General features: G+C 36.3%; 1 protein-coding gene across 2 annotated transcripts in view; it reads right to left on the bottom strand.

Moving 5' to 3' along the window:
• Positions 1-618: 618 nt before the first annotated feature.
• HNMT (histamine N-methyltransferase) overlaps positions 619-13,945 on the bottom strand; it is a 33,753-nt gene continuing 20,426 nt past the window's right edge. For both annotated transcript variants that reach the window (XM_039874569.1, XM_039874570.1), the window contains exons 5-7: positions 13,000-13,130; positions 6,881-6,974; positions 619-1,363 (exon numbers count right to left, since the gene is read on the bottom strand). In XM_039874569.1, the coding sequence (XP_039730503.1) occupies positions 1,008-1,363; positions 6,881-6,974; positions 13,000-13,130 (581 nt within the window). In that variant the 3' untranslated portion in view covers positions 619-1,007. The remainder of the gene's footprint in view (positions 1,364-6,880; positions 6,975-12,999; positions 13,131-13,945) is intronic.

Below are 13,945 nucleotides of genomic sequence, written 5' to 3'. Positions count from 1 at the left end.
GTATTCTTATAAGAATGATAGCTGTTTATTATTAAAAATAAAATAAAGAACATCAAATAAGCTTTCAAAAATCTCTTGAAATCTTATTATCCAAAGATGACTGTTCTTAGAGATCTTAGAGGGGCATAAGGCATAACGGAGTATGGAAACAGATCCAATGTTTTCTAGAAATTTAGTAAATGATAAAAGGTGCATTTTAAGTCAGAAGAGTTTTTTTTTTCAAAGTAAATTGTGTTGATATAGCTGGCTTCTCTTTTTGAGGGAAAATAGCTTGTTCTCCATCTTACTCTTTACACTTATGTAAATTTCAAACGTATCAAAGGCTTATTTTTTAAGTAAAATTATAAAATCATTATGATAAAATATGGTAATATTTCAAAGTAGTTTTTAGAAACTTTTTAAAATGTGTCAGAAATCTTGAAATTAAAAAAGAAATAAATTTGACTGAATAAAATAGAAAAAATAGTAATTTATCAAAAAACAAAACACTACAAAAATCATAAAATTAAAAACTAAAATGAGATGAAATGGAAACACATGACAAAAATAGAAACTACAATAGAGGTATGTATAAAGACAAATGCTTCTTCACAAAACTAGAAAAAAACAGTAAACATATACTTTCTTAGTGTTCAAAGTATTAATAAGCACATACTAATATATAAAAAATACATAGTACACAATTTTTTAATATTTTAGGAAATTCCAATACAATCAACAAATGGAAAGGACTTTATTGTCATTAAGCCAGTGAAACCTAGTTGTCTTATTTTTCTAGTTTATGTGGTATTTAGCTCGCACATGGTCTGCTTACTTGTAGAAGGGATGGGATGGATAACACCAGCAATATCATATATGATTCTACATGGAAGAATGTCTTGGAATTTTCTAGATTTTACACATAAGAGATAATTTTACAAGATGCATTTGTAATTTTAATACAGAAATAAATGAATGATCAACATTGTTCAAAATAGAATTTTTTAACACACTCTCATGATTGATATTTATGCATCAACCACTATGAAACTCAGACTGTTATTGAAAAGAACCTTTCCATCTTTCTTTACACTAAATTCAGGCTCCTGCAGATCTTTCACAATTTCTGCTTTGAGATCAGGTGGTGCTGTTGTATTAAAGTTGCAGGTTTCTGTCAAAAAATCCCAAAGCAGGTCTCCATTTTCATTGCTATCAATAAAACAGTCAGATATGTCCATGGTGGACAGAAGGTCATAACACTCATACTTAATCCCCAACTTGTCCAGCATCTGAGTGAGGTCAGTAGATGTAACATACTGGCAGAGGTCATCACGGGGTAAGCGGGATCCATACTTTTTCCATAGCTTGTCCCAGCCACTGATTCCTGTGTGACAGAACAAAGTTCATGTTTTTATTCTTTCTTTCATTTACCTGTTCTACAAGGCAGTACATTAGATGCTTGGGATAGAGTAGTTAATAAAAAATATCCTTGCCTTTGTGTAGCTCTTCAATTCAGGACCGAGGGTGGGGGTGGGGTGGTGAGGAGAAAGTTAAATAAATAAGTAAATAAATTATGTATCAGATGGTGCTAAGTACTAATGAAAAACGAATCAGAGCAAGGAGTAAGGAAGGTCAAGGAGTTGGATGGTTGCTGATTTATACAGGGTGGTCACAGAGAGTCTCTCTTATAATGTGACATTTGAGCAGAGACATGCCAATAAGCCATGTAGATATATCAGAGAAAAGATTATTCCAGGATGAGAGAAGAGCACCTGCAGAGGATCTGAGGCAGGAACATGGTTGGCATGTTTAAGAACTATCCAGGAAGCCAGTGAGACTGGAATTGAATGAACAAGGGAGAGAGTGAATGGAGATGAGAAGCCATTGTAGTGCTGTCTGATAGCACTTTCTGGATTGTTGGACAAGTTCTCTGCTTGCATTGTCCAGTATGGTAGCCACTAACCACTTGTGGCTATGGATCATTTGAATTGTGGCTAGTGTGACTGAGGAAATGCGTTTTAGTTATATTTCATCTTAATCCATTTAAATTTCTATTTCAGTAGCCAAACATGGCTTCCATATTGAATAATGCAACATTAGGTTGACTTAACATAATTTGCATTTTAATAAGGTCACTCTGGCCACACAGATGAGAACAGATTATAGGGGAATAAAGACAGAAGTAGGGAGAACAGTAAGATTATCGCTACTGCGATTAATTTGTGTGACAGATAATAGATGGTAAATTAGACCAGTGAGTTTGGAGGTGATTAGAAGCTGCTGGGTTTTTTATATGTTACACTCCTAGATCCATTGCCATTTGCCAACAATTTGGATATTGGGTGTGAGTAAAAGAAAAGAGCCATTGATGACTCCAATGGTTTTGGCCCAAGCACTTGAAAAGAGAAAATTGTTATTATTAGAAATGAGAAGAAAGATGGAGGAGCACGTTTACACGTATCATCAGGCATGATTTTGGATATTCATGTGGTGATAGAAAGAAGACAATTATTTGTGTTAGTCTGGAATTCAGAAGAGAGTATCTAGAGAGTAAAAACTAAAATTGAAAGAAAGAACACAGTAAACACAATGATGATATACTCAAACTAGAGACGAAGTAGCTCCTCCTGTCTGTCCACTTACTAGATGCTGTCTTGGGCTGCCAATAACTAGACTGATTCCTACAAATTTTGTCCCAAACGTTAGAAGATGTTTTAGCAATGTCCATTGTATTTAACTGAAAACCCAACCCAGTGGAGAAGCTAAAAGATGCAGCAGCTGAGGGAAAAACAGATAGGTTGCACTATTCTTCTGACACTTCCGAGGTTTGTTATTTAGTCTCTCAGAACCTGAGTTTTTTCATCAATAAGATGGGGATAAGGAACATTTACCTCAACTGCAACTGCCAGTATTAAATGAGATACTTTAAGTGAATCATTGCACAATGCTAAGCACATGGCAGATGTGTAAATGAACGTTACGTGGAATTAGTTTGATAATGTATTTCTACTGGTCATAATCTTGAGACTGTGAAAAAGCAAACTTGCTATTCAGAAATCTATAATTATAATAAATCAAAATGAATAATATCAATTTATGGACCTTCTAATACATGCATATAATACTGGGCTGTTATATACACAGTGCAGAGCAGTCGTTAGGAGTGGTAACTAAAGCCTGACTGCTTGAGCTTGAAGTCTGCCTTTTCCTCTTACTAGCTGTATGAGCCTTTGCCTCAGTTTTATCAACTCTAAAACAGGAGTTATAATAGAATCTATTCACAGAACTTCTGAAAGAATTAACTGAATTAAGAAAATAAGGCACTTTCTTAACATAGTAAACACTGAAGTGTTAGGTAATTAAGTTGGAGTTGGCCAAAGCAACAGAAGAGAGAACCGATATTTTATATGAACTCCCAATATTAAAGACTTGAGCTTTTTTTGGTTCTCAGACCTCCTTTGTGATCTAATGAAAGTAACGGACTCTCCAGAAAAGTACACAAACAATACATACCCACACGGTTGTGCATATAATTACAGGATGCTCAAAGCCCCCTCACCCTCATCCACTGACTAGGCTGAAGTCCCTTGATTTAACTTAATAAAAGAGATACTCCAAGACAGGAAATGGTAATAAAAATAACTTAGATAATTGATGTCCCACTTATATTTCAGAAGACAGAGTGATAACTTCAGTATATGCTCTAGGAATTGAAATGAAGCAGAAAAAAATAAAACCTCAGTTCAATTTAAAAAAAAAAAAAACGAAACGAGAGTCATGAGTATATATTAAAAGATCTTTCATACCAAATATAGTGATTGTCTTCCTGAATAAGAATTTGCCTACAAACAGGACTTCACAAGAAAATAAATATATCAGTGGTTGATATAATGTTAGAATAATGTTATCATCATTATTATTTTTTTAACCTGGCAGAGAAAAAAGAACAAAACAATATTGCCTAAAATTTGCTAGTGTCAGTGTTCTGTGACTCAGTGCCATTTCTGAGCTGACCAATTATATACTTTCTGACTGATGCATTATAATGGCTCTCGGTGGGAATAGCATATGGTGTTACTTTTGTTTTCAACATGATATAAATCAGATTGTTTTTTTTTTTCCTTGATGTATTAAAAATAACAGACCATGATTTGCCTCCTTCCTTAGTCAAGTAAAGAGAGGAAAAGACAGAAAATTTTAGTGATCTCTTTCTAGCTAACTTCTCTTAAGAGAGACTTCATGTTAATTAACAACCCATTCAACTAATACCTGGCATAACTTCTCTTAAGAGAGACTTCATGTTAATTAACAACCCATTCAACTAATACCTGGCACTACATTTACAGAAAAACATGTCACTGACATCATTTTAGTGTGGGATGCACCTCTTATTCTTATTTCTCTTCTTTTTATCCCCAAATCAAATCTTTTACCTTCATAGACAGGAACTTCTGCTTGTTATAATTAAATGACTATTTACTGAGCTGGCCTAGTTCTGTAATGGATACTTAGGAACACAGAAGAAATCTCTTCCCTTAAGCAAGATTTGGTAATAAAGCAAAAGTTGAACTAGGAGTGGAAATTTGGGGGAAACAGTAGCTGGCAACCAACAGGAGTATATAAGCATGACCCCCAGGAATCCTCATGAGTCACAGGGCAAGTGAAAAACCACGCAGGTTACTTGGAATGAGAGCTCCAGTCATTTATTCTGCATTTTTATGAGTTAAGGATAAGCCTGTAAAGTGGGGAATGTGGAGACATTCAAGTTACACTAAGTTGATGACAAAGATAAACATATTTGACAATTTTATTTTCCTTTTCAGGCAGAATATTTTCTTTAATTGCAAAGGAAACCGTATTGAACAAGGTGGTTTTATTTTTAACTTTTGTTACTTATATTTAATTTCTTTACTTAATAACTCATGATAGAGGCAATAAAGCTATGACTTTTAGCCTTAGGAGACAAGTGAAAGTCCAAAATAAAATACCTAAATCTGTTTTCTCCTTTTGATAAGCGTTTTTTTTTAAGAAGAAATATCATCTAAGAAAGAAGCGTATATGATAAAGGAAAGTTGGTAATAGAGAGTCTATTTAATAATTCAACAACTGTTATTATTGCATGCTTACATCTAGGAAGAGTATTAACAAGGTTCCTTCTTTGGGATACCTGTCTCCTGTGCTGTGTGCAGTGATGAAGAATTATGAATTACATACTGAAAAAGTTAGTGAAATACTTCCACCATCAAACCACACTGACTGAATAATATTTGACTCAAAATACTTTTTTTTAAAAAAGCGAACTGATTTTTCAGCCTTTACTGTCTTTGATTTTTCCCATGAAAGTATATATAATAGTATAAATGAATCATATATATGCAGAGATGCACTATAATGTAAGTATGATTATCTATAAATAGCTTTTGAATCAATTTAGACTCAAGTTCACACAGCCAAGACATGCCTCAGCATTCTTGCTTCATGTATCATCACAAATTTCACTGGGCCTATTTTGGTTTGTACATTTCTTGATGCCAATAAGCCATGGATCGTATTAATTTATTCATGATATAGCCAGCAGAATACTGTATTCATAAGGGCACTAAGTCAATTCTCAGTTGCTTGTAGACTACTCATGTCACTTCTAAATCTTGCGCTGGCTTCTTCTTATTGGTGGACATTTACTCATAGAAAGCTGCCTTCCGAGACTCAAATACCTCTGAAAATACTTAGGAATAAACCAAATATAAATATGAGTGGACCTGCTATTGATATTAAATGTGTTCTAAAATCAAACGTATTATTTCTGGATGAATCATTGTTTCTGCCTGCAACACTTTTTCTGTATTATTGATACAGATTATTAAGAATAGACTGCCTTCAATATTAATAACTAAATTTACTTATGCGTTCCTAAATGCAATACAAAGTGCTTTACCCAAGTGTCCTAATTTAGAGAGGTTAGTAGGAAGCAGCCAGTTTACATAAGCCCTTCTAAATAGGAAGACAGAACCTTCCCACATAAATGAGTAATTTTAACTAAACAGAGATAAAAATAGTATATCGAAATGTTTCCTTGGGAAGAGGTTGTGTATAGGAGCTCTCATTTGCCAAAATCTCACATGAGTTCAAACCTAGGATTACAGGCAACAGCCATGTTTGCCATCTTTAAAGTCATTCTTCATATTTAAGGATAAATGAATTTTGTGACATATGTTTTTTGACGATGGGGTCTGGTATAAACTTAAGAAAACAGAGAGTGTTATGTATCTGGAATCAATCTGCCTAGTACTGTGTGTCCAGTCCATAAAGATTGCTGTATGAAAGAAGTAATGCATTAATGAATTCAACAATGTCAGTGTTTCATTTGCTAACATGTTTACTCACATTCTCTGTGTGGTACTTATTATATCCCAGGAAGCAACATGACAGGGTCAAATGTGTTCTTTCAAAAATACAATGCAAAACAAGTGAACCATTTTTGATAGTTATTTGAGAAAACTTATAATGAACAATATTGATAATGGCTCTAGAATTACAAATTAGTCAATATGATGGCATCCAAAATATTTAAAGCTTTATTTATTAATAAATATGACAGAAGGGAAAGAGATATTCAAGGGACCAAAAAAAGAAAAGAGGTAAACAGAAACAGTTAATATTTTTAGTCTCATTGAAAAATTCCTAACAGTTGTATTTGCTCTATGTTACGTAAAAAATAATTTTATATAGATAATAACAAATTTCCCCAGGATGAAGAAGTAAGTAGACATTTAATTCTATTAGACTCCCTAAATTGAGAGCTGTTGTGAAGGACTTTCCTAAAATGGCCTTCAAACGCATGCATCCATTCATATGTGCACTACTGCTGTTTTAAAATTCAGGCTGAATGAAAATAACTTACCTGACACAAGAATAATAAGAATCTTAGCATTGGAAGCTAAGAGACTATGGAAGAATTTCAAGGTAGCTGGGATGTCTTTTACATAATACAGCATCTAGAAATGAAGGAAAAGAGAAATGAGACACTTTTGTATATCAATGTCTTTGATGCTTGGATTAGATACTCACCAGAAAGTTTGATTTTCAAATTGAGTAGATTTTACTCAACAAAACACTTAAGAAATTTAAAAGTTAAAGATATTATATGGAGAGGTGGAATAATAATGTGAGAAAACATTTGAAGAAAGGAAAACTATGTTAATTGCTGAACTAGAGCCAAATAGTTTTAAATTTACTCTTCTGGCTTTAATAACACAGACATTTATAGCTGGAGACACTTAGTCTCCACTCTACATGGAGGCAGTGATTCTATGTTTACTTTATATATTGTGAATTGTAGTTCTTCTGGGAGAAAATGGTGCTGGCACCGTAACGACAGACCTGAGCTCTGGAACGCTGCTTAAAAATTAAGTCCTTTGCACTAACTTCACCATATGCTCCCAGATGCTTTTTTTCTAAATAACAGAAAATGTTACAGACTCTGATGTTCACTGATTCTCTAAGAAAGGACCGGATTAGGCATGAAGTTATATCCTTGGTCACAAGATGCTAGGAGTAAGTCCACCCTTTTTGAATAATTCTGGACCATCTCTGGTGAAGTGAAAGGAGACGCCTTGCCACCCAACACAGATAGAGCTTGGGATTATACATTGGCAGTGAAAAATTTTCCCTAAGGGCTTGTATTCCTAGATTCTACCTCCACAGACACTTACTTCTTATACCTCATTTTCATCTCCTTTGGACAAGAATTCCATATTCTATAGATTCCCATGATGGAATTTATTGCCTAAAACAAAAACAATTAAGCTCTGCCCCTCTCACTTGAATGAATGAAATAAAATGGACCCGCACATGGCCTATGATGCCTCAGGGGCCATATTTGGTATCAGATCATTCCATGCAATTCACTACAGGGACCATACATAGGTAGGCAGATACAGCTAGCTAATCCATAAAATGGCTAAAAATCTATGACATGACCTAGTGAAAAAAGAGGAGGTGGGTCATAGAAGATACTTAGAAATTTGGCCTAATAGACCCTGAGATTCTTTGCAGTTGACAGTGAATATTAAATCGAAAGAATGTCATGGGAGTGTTAGGACTACAGGGAACAATGAAGAGACAGAGACATAGCACAGAAAAAATACAGAGTACAGACAGGAAGAGAGGAACAGAGGAAGCAGAGTTCTTATAAGACAGACCAAACATGGAAGCTTTAAGAGAAATAGGAGAATGATCACTGAAGCTGTAAAATTTTATAACAGGTAAAGACCCAGAGCATAAGTGAAGGGATTGGCTTTAGATAAACAGAGGCTTTTGTAATAATATGAAAGAAAGAGATGGTGAGTACACTTGCAGCTATGTTTGTAAATTTGGAGAGTGAAAAAAGATGAGTTTCCATCTGATGGTTTCTCTTTTTCCTATACAGTATGGAATGAGGTCATCAGCTGGGAATGTGTGGTGGGGAAGGGCTATGGAAGTACAAGGAGAGAGAGGGAGCTATGAAATAGTGATAGGAGCAGGTGAGAAAGGAAGTTTAACAGAGAAACATCACAGGCTTCTGGGCAATGTTAACCACTCCTCACAGGTAAGAGACTTTATCAGCTAACAAAGCAGAGATGCAGCATTGCCTAAATATCTCTATCTTGGAGTCTTTTCTTCCTTTGATTTTTTTCAAGTTTATTCCTTTGGGGTGACTGTACTGTAGAGTATAGAAAGTAAGAAGCATCTTGTTAACTGTGCTATTTCTATTATATATACATCTTCTAAAGGATGCCTATATACCTGTATGGTGTCCAGAAATATGTCCCCATACCATCTACTGAATAGTCACTACCTTTCCAAGAAAAACACTGTTGGTGCTAGACCATGGAAATAAATTCCTACTGAAGGACTAACTGACATTAATAATTTTTTGTGACCTGAAGAACCATCTAACCTGCCCCTTTTGTCACAAGCACACTAACCAGGTTATCAACAGAAGGCAAAAGCAAGAGGATACAGAAAAACTCTGAGACATTGGTCCATCTAGACCATGAGAGCTATTGAACTGTGTTACAATATGTTAGACTCTACTGTCAAATTATCTATGAACTTTCAGTCCTACAAAATTGTGGAGAGCGGATTGCAAGCTGACAAGGTCCTTACAGTCTGTGAGGTCAACCAAGGGTTGCCTCACCTCTAGGAACCCTCCTAAGAATGGGGAAGTACAAACTGATCAGAGAACAACCTGGTGTCACTCCTGAGGCAGGGATGAGCAGACAGAAATGCAAAAGATTATAGCAGGGTGTGTAGGTTGGGTGGGGATAATCTTATTTTAGTTGGCAATTGCATATGCTCTTGTACAAAAGCAGCTTGCAAAAATAAAACTGGGCCACTACTCCTTCATCAGTGGATAGTGGACCTCTTGATCCCAGCTTTCTGTCTTCCTTCTTTTCTTAATCTCCCACCATTCCCACTCAGGTTTATTTTCCAGAGCCGTGCTGGACGTGGCAGGATTTACCACTTGCTGGACTCGACACAAAATTACTTAAGCCATTTGAAAAAAAAATCAATAACTGGAAGTATTTTGAGTGGAGCAAACTGGCTTTTTAAATGTTACAGAGAAATTCTTAGTTTTATCAACATCTTTATCCTCTATTTGAATATGCTCACTTATAAAATCTGAAATCAGATTGTCATTTTTATTTTTTATATTTGTATATTTTCTATTATAGTTGACATACAATATTATATTAGTTTCAGGTGTACAACACAGAGATTAGTCATTTATGTAACTTATGAAGTGATCACCCTGAATAATCCAGTATCTAGTACCCATATGACACCATACATAATTATTACAATAATACTGACTGAATTCCCCATGCTATACTCTATATTCCCATGACTATTTTGTAACTACCAATGTGTACCTCTAATCCCCTCCCTGCTTCACCCCTCCTCCCCCCCCAATCTGGCCTGCCATCAAAATGCTCTCTGTATCTATGGGCTTGTTTCTGTTTTTGTTTGTTTATTCTGTTCTCTATTTTCCATATGGTATTTGTCTTTCTCTGTCTGACTTACTCTACTCAGCACAGTACCTTCTAGGTCCATACATGTTGTTGCAGATAGCAAGATTTCATTCTTTTTTATGCTGAGTAATATTCCATTGTGTGTATATGTGTATATACCACCTTTTTTTTAGTCCTTCATCCATTGATGGACACTCAGAGTGCCTCCATATCTTGGCTACTATAAATAAATAATTCTGCAATGAACACATGGATTCACATGTCCCTTCGAAGTAGAGTTTTGGGTTTCTTCAGATAAATACCCAGAAGTAGGATTACTAGGTCCTTCCTTGTCTGGTATAACTATTGCTACCCCCAGCTTTTTCTTTGTTTGTCTGTACCCATTTTCATGAAATATCTTTTTCCAGCCCTTTACTTTCAGTCTATGTGTGTCTTTCAATCTGAAGTGAGTTTCTTAGAGGCAGCATATGTAAGGGTCTTGTTTTCTTATCCATTCAGCCACCTTATCTTTTGATTAGAGCATTTAATCCATTTACATGTAGAGTAATTGTTGATAGGTATGTAGTATTGCTATTTTATTATTCATATTTTTTACCTTTTTTTTTCTTTTTCTTCAAGAAGTTCTTCTAACATTTTGTGTAATACTGGTTTGGTGGTTAAGAGCTCCGTTTGCTTTTTCTCACCTGGGAAGTCCTTTATCTGTCCTTTGATTCTCAGTGATAACTTTGCTAGGTAGAGTAATCTTGGGTAGGTCCTTGCTTTTCATCATTTTGAATATTTGGTGCCAATCCCTTCTGGCCTGCAAAATTTCTATTGATAAATCAGCTGACAGTCCTATGGAAGCTTCTTCATAGGTAACTAATTACTTTTCTCTTGCTGCTTTTAAGATTCTCTGTGTTTAACCTTTGGCACTTTAATTATGATGTGTCTTGGTGTGGGCCTCTTGGGGTTCATCTTGTTTAGGACTCTGTACTTCCTGGGCTTGTAAGTCTATTTCCTTCACCAGGTTAAAGAAGTTTTCAGTCATTATTTCTTGGAATAGATTTTTAATTTCTCGCTCTCTTCTCCTTCTGGTATCCCTAGGATACAAATGGTAGTATGCTTGATATTGTCCCAGAGGTCCCTTAAAATATCCTCATCTTTTTGGATTCTCATTTCTTGTTACTGTTCTAATTTGATGTTTTCTGATATCATTTCTTTTAAGTTGCCGATTTGATCCTCCACATCATCAAATCTTTGCTAATTCCTCCTAAGGTAGTATTCATTTCAGTTATTATATTCTTTAATTCTGACTGGTTCTTTTGTTTCTTATCTCCACTTTCATGTTTTCTATCTCTTTGTTAAAGTCCTCACTGAGTTCATCTATTCTTCCCCTAAGTCCATTGAGCATCCTTATGACCAGTGTTTTGAACTCTGCATCGGGTAGATTGCTTGTCTCCATTTTGTTCAGTTCTTTTTCTGAAGCTTTGTTCTGTTCATACATTTGAGATATGCTTCTTTGTCTTTCCATTTTGACTGCCTACCTGTGTTTGTTTCTATGTATTAGGTAAGGCTGCTATGTCTCCCAGTCTTAGTAGAGTGGCCTTATGTAGTAGGTGTACTGTGGATCCCAGTGGTCCAGTCTTCCCTGGTCACCTGAGCCAGGCACTCCAGGTATGTCCCTGGTATGGGTTGTGTGTGCCCTCCTGTTGTAGTTCAGCTTTGGTTGCTATTTGCATGTCAATGGGAGGAATTGACCTTTAGGCTGATTGGTTGTGAGGACTTGAGGGTGACTACAGTGGAGGAGCTTTTATGCAGGAGCTGATACACTTTAGCAGGGCTCAGTCTACCCCTTGGGTGTATCATTTTCTAGGAGATGCTCAGGCTCAGACTAAAGCTGGCCAGTGGATATGGCCTTCTGGGAGGGGCACTGCCACAGGCCAAGTTTACCACGGCCTGTGCCCTGCCCAGGGCCATGTGGCATGAGCCACCAAGCAATCCACAGATGGCCACAACCCATGCTGGGCTAGGATGTGCCTCAAAAGGCCAAGCCACAAACCAAGGCCAGCTGCCACTTGCACTAGCTTGAAGCTGCTCAGCAAGAGGTACGGAGTATGCTAAGGCCAGATGCTGCTTGTTTGGGGTTTGTAAACCTTTGAGAGATTTTAAGAAAGTCCTCTGCATGAGCCAGGACAGGATTTTTGTATGGAAATTCCACTGGAAGTGGTTTTGGGTGGGCCTGCATGTTGGAAGGGGCCTGGTTTCAGGAAATCACCAGGGCGGGCAAACCGTGTTAGCTATGTTGATGGAGACTCAGATATGGTGGCTGCCTGGGTTAGTAAGCCTGACGGGAGAGGGCTCAACAAAGGAACAATGGCCTCTGCCAGTACTTCTGTCTGGGAGAAAGCCACACTTCTAGCCCTTGCCCTAAAGCTAGACAACTCAATTCCTCCCCATATGTCACTGGAGCCTTTCAAGCTGCTGCCCCAGCGCTGGAGCTCAGAGAAAGTGAGTCTATCACTAAGTAAGTGTACACACAGGCCCCTTAAGAGGAAAGTCTGCTACTCCTTCAGCCTTGCGTTTCACTCAGCCACAAACTCTGCTGTTTTTCACAGTGGGGACTTCTCTTTCCAGCACTGGAACCCTGGGCTGGGAAGCTTAGTGTGTGGCCAGGACCCCTCACTCTTCCAGGGGACCACTGTAGCTGAGATATTTCTCCCAATTCTCAACTGCCACAGGTGGGTGTGGGACCAGCCTGTTTTGCACCTCTGTCCCTTCTACCATCTTGAGGTGGTCTCTTCTGTGTGTCCCAAGTTGTAGGATTCCTGTTCAGCCAGACTCTCGGTGACTCCCAGAGATGGTTGTTCTGTTTAGCGGTTGCGAGAGGAGGCAAACACAGCATTTAACTACTTCGCTATCTTAACCAGAAGCTGTCGTTTTTTTTCTAAAGTTAGACTATTACGCACTCTTCATACATATTTCTGAAAAATCTTCTTTATGAGTGTATATAACAATAAATATTTCTTACCTGAATCATATGAATAAAGTCCCACTTCTGAAGTTCTTTTTTCTCTATCATTCTATTTTGATATTCAGATGATGTCTCTTTATGCCAAACAAACTTTATGTTCTCGAGGTTTGATGACTTGGCTACAAACTCTGAAATACAGAGAAGAGGTGGCACACCATCAATTTTAATTGCAAATGTGAAACCCATTTCCATTTAGAATTTTAATGTAATCAGTGTTATATACATAACAGATATAAAGCACATTTTCTTTTTTTATGTAGCTCTGGAAGACCAGAGATTAATTTTGATTTTTTTTCTAGTATTAAATGAAATTAGAGATGAAAGAAAGAGTCAATAAGAAATAAGTATGAGCACCCTGATCAAACATAGGTTACATTACCTAAGTATTAATAGGAAATAAACTGAAGGATTTTATCAATGGAAAACTGATGTGGAACAGATGATATGATTCTGTAACCCAGAAGTCAGCAAACCATGGCCCATATCTTGCACACTATCTACTTTTAAATGAACTGCATGCTAAAAACATACTTTTTGCTTCTTGACATCATGCTTCTGTCTTTCATATCTGATGTCATTCCATTTTTAAATGGTTGAACAAAATCAAAAGAATATTATTTCATTATATGTGAAAATGATATAAAATTCAAAGTTAGTGTTTATAAATAAATTTTATTGGAACATACCAAAATTCTTAGTTTATGTGTTGTCTATGGCTGCCTTTGTGCTACAATAGGAGAGTCGATTAGTTGTGACAGAGATCGTATGGCCTTCTAAGTCTAAAATATTTAAGACTATTTGGAGTTTTTCAGAAAAAGTTTGCAAAATCTTGCTATCACCCATTAAACATAAGCTCTTTAAGGACAGGGATTCTGAGTAAATATTTCTGAATGAATTAATGACTGTCTCTGAGAATAAACATCAAAAATAATAGTTGATGATC

The sequence above is a fragment of the Pteropus medius genome, unplaced genomic scaffold (genome assembly GCF_902729225.1).
Source record: "Pteropus medius unplaced genomic scaffold, Ma_sr-lr_union100, whole genome shotgun sequence".
In the NCBI taxonomy this organism is placed as follows: Eukaryota; Metazoa; Chordata; class Mammalia; order Chiroptera; family Pteropodidae; genus Pteropus; species Pteropus medius.
Note: the sequence above shows the minus strand (reverse complement) of the source record. Positions and strands in the feature narration are given on the sequence as shown.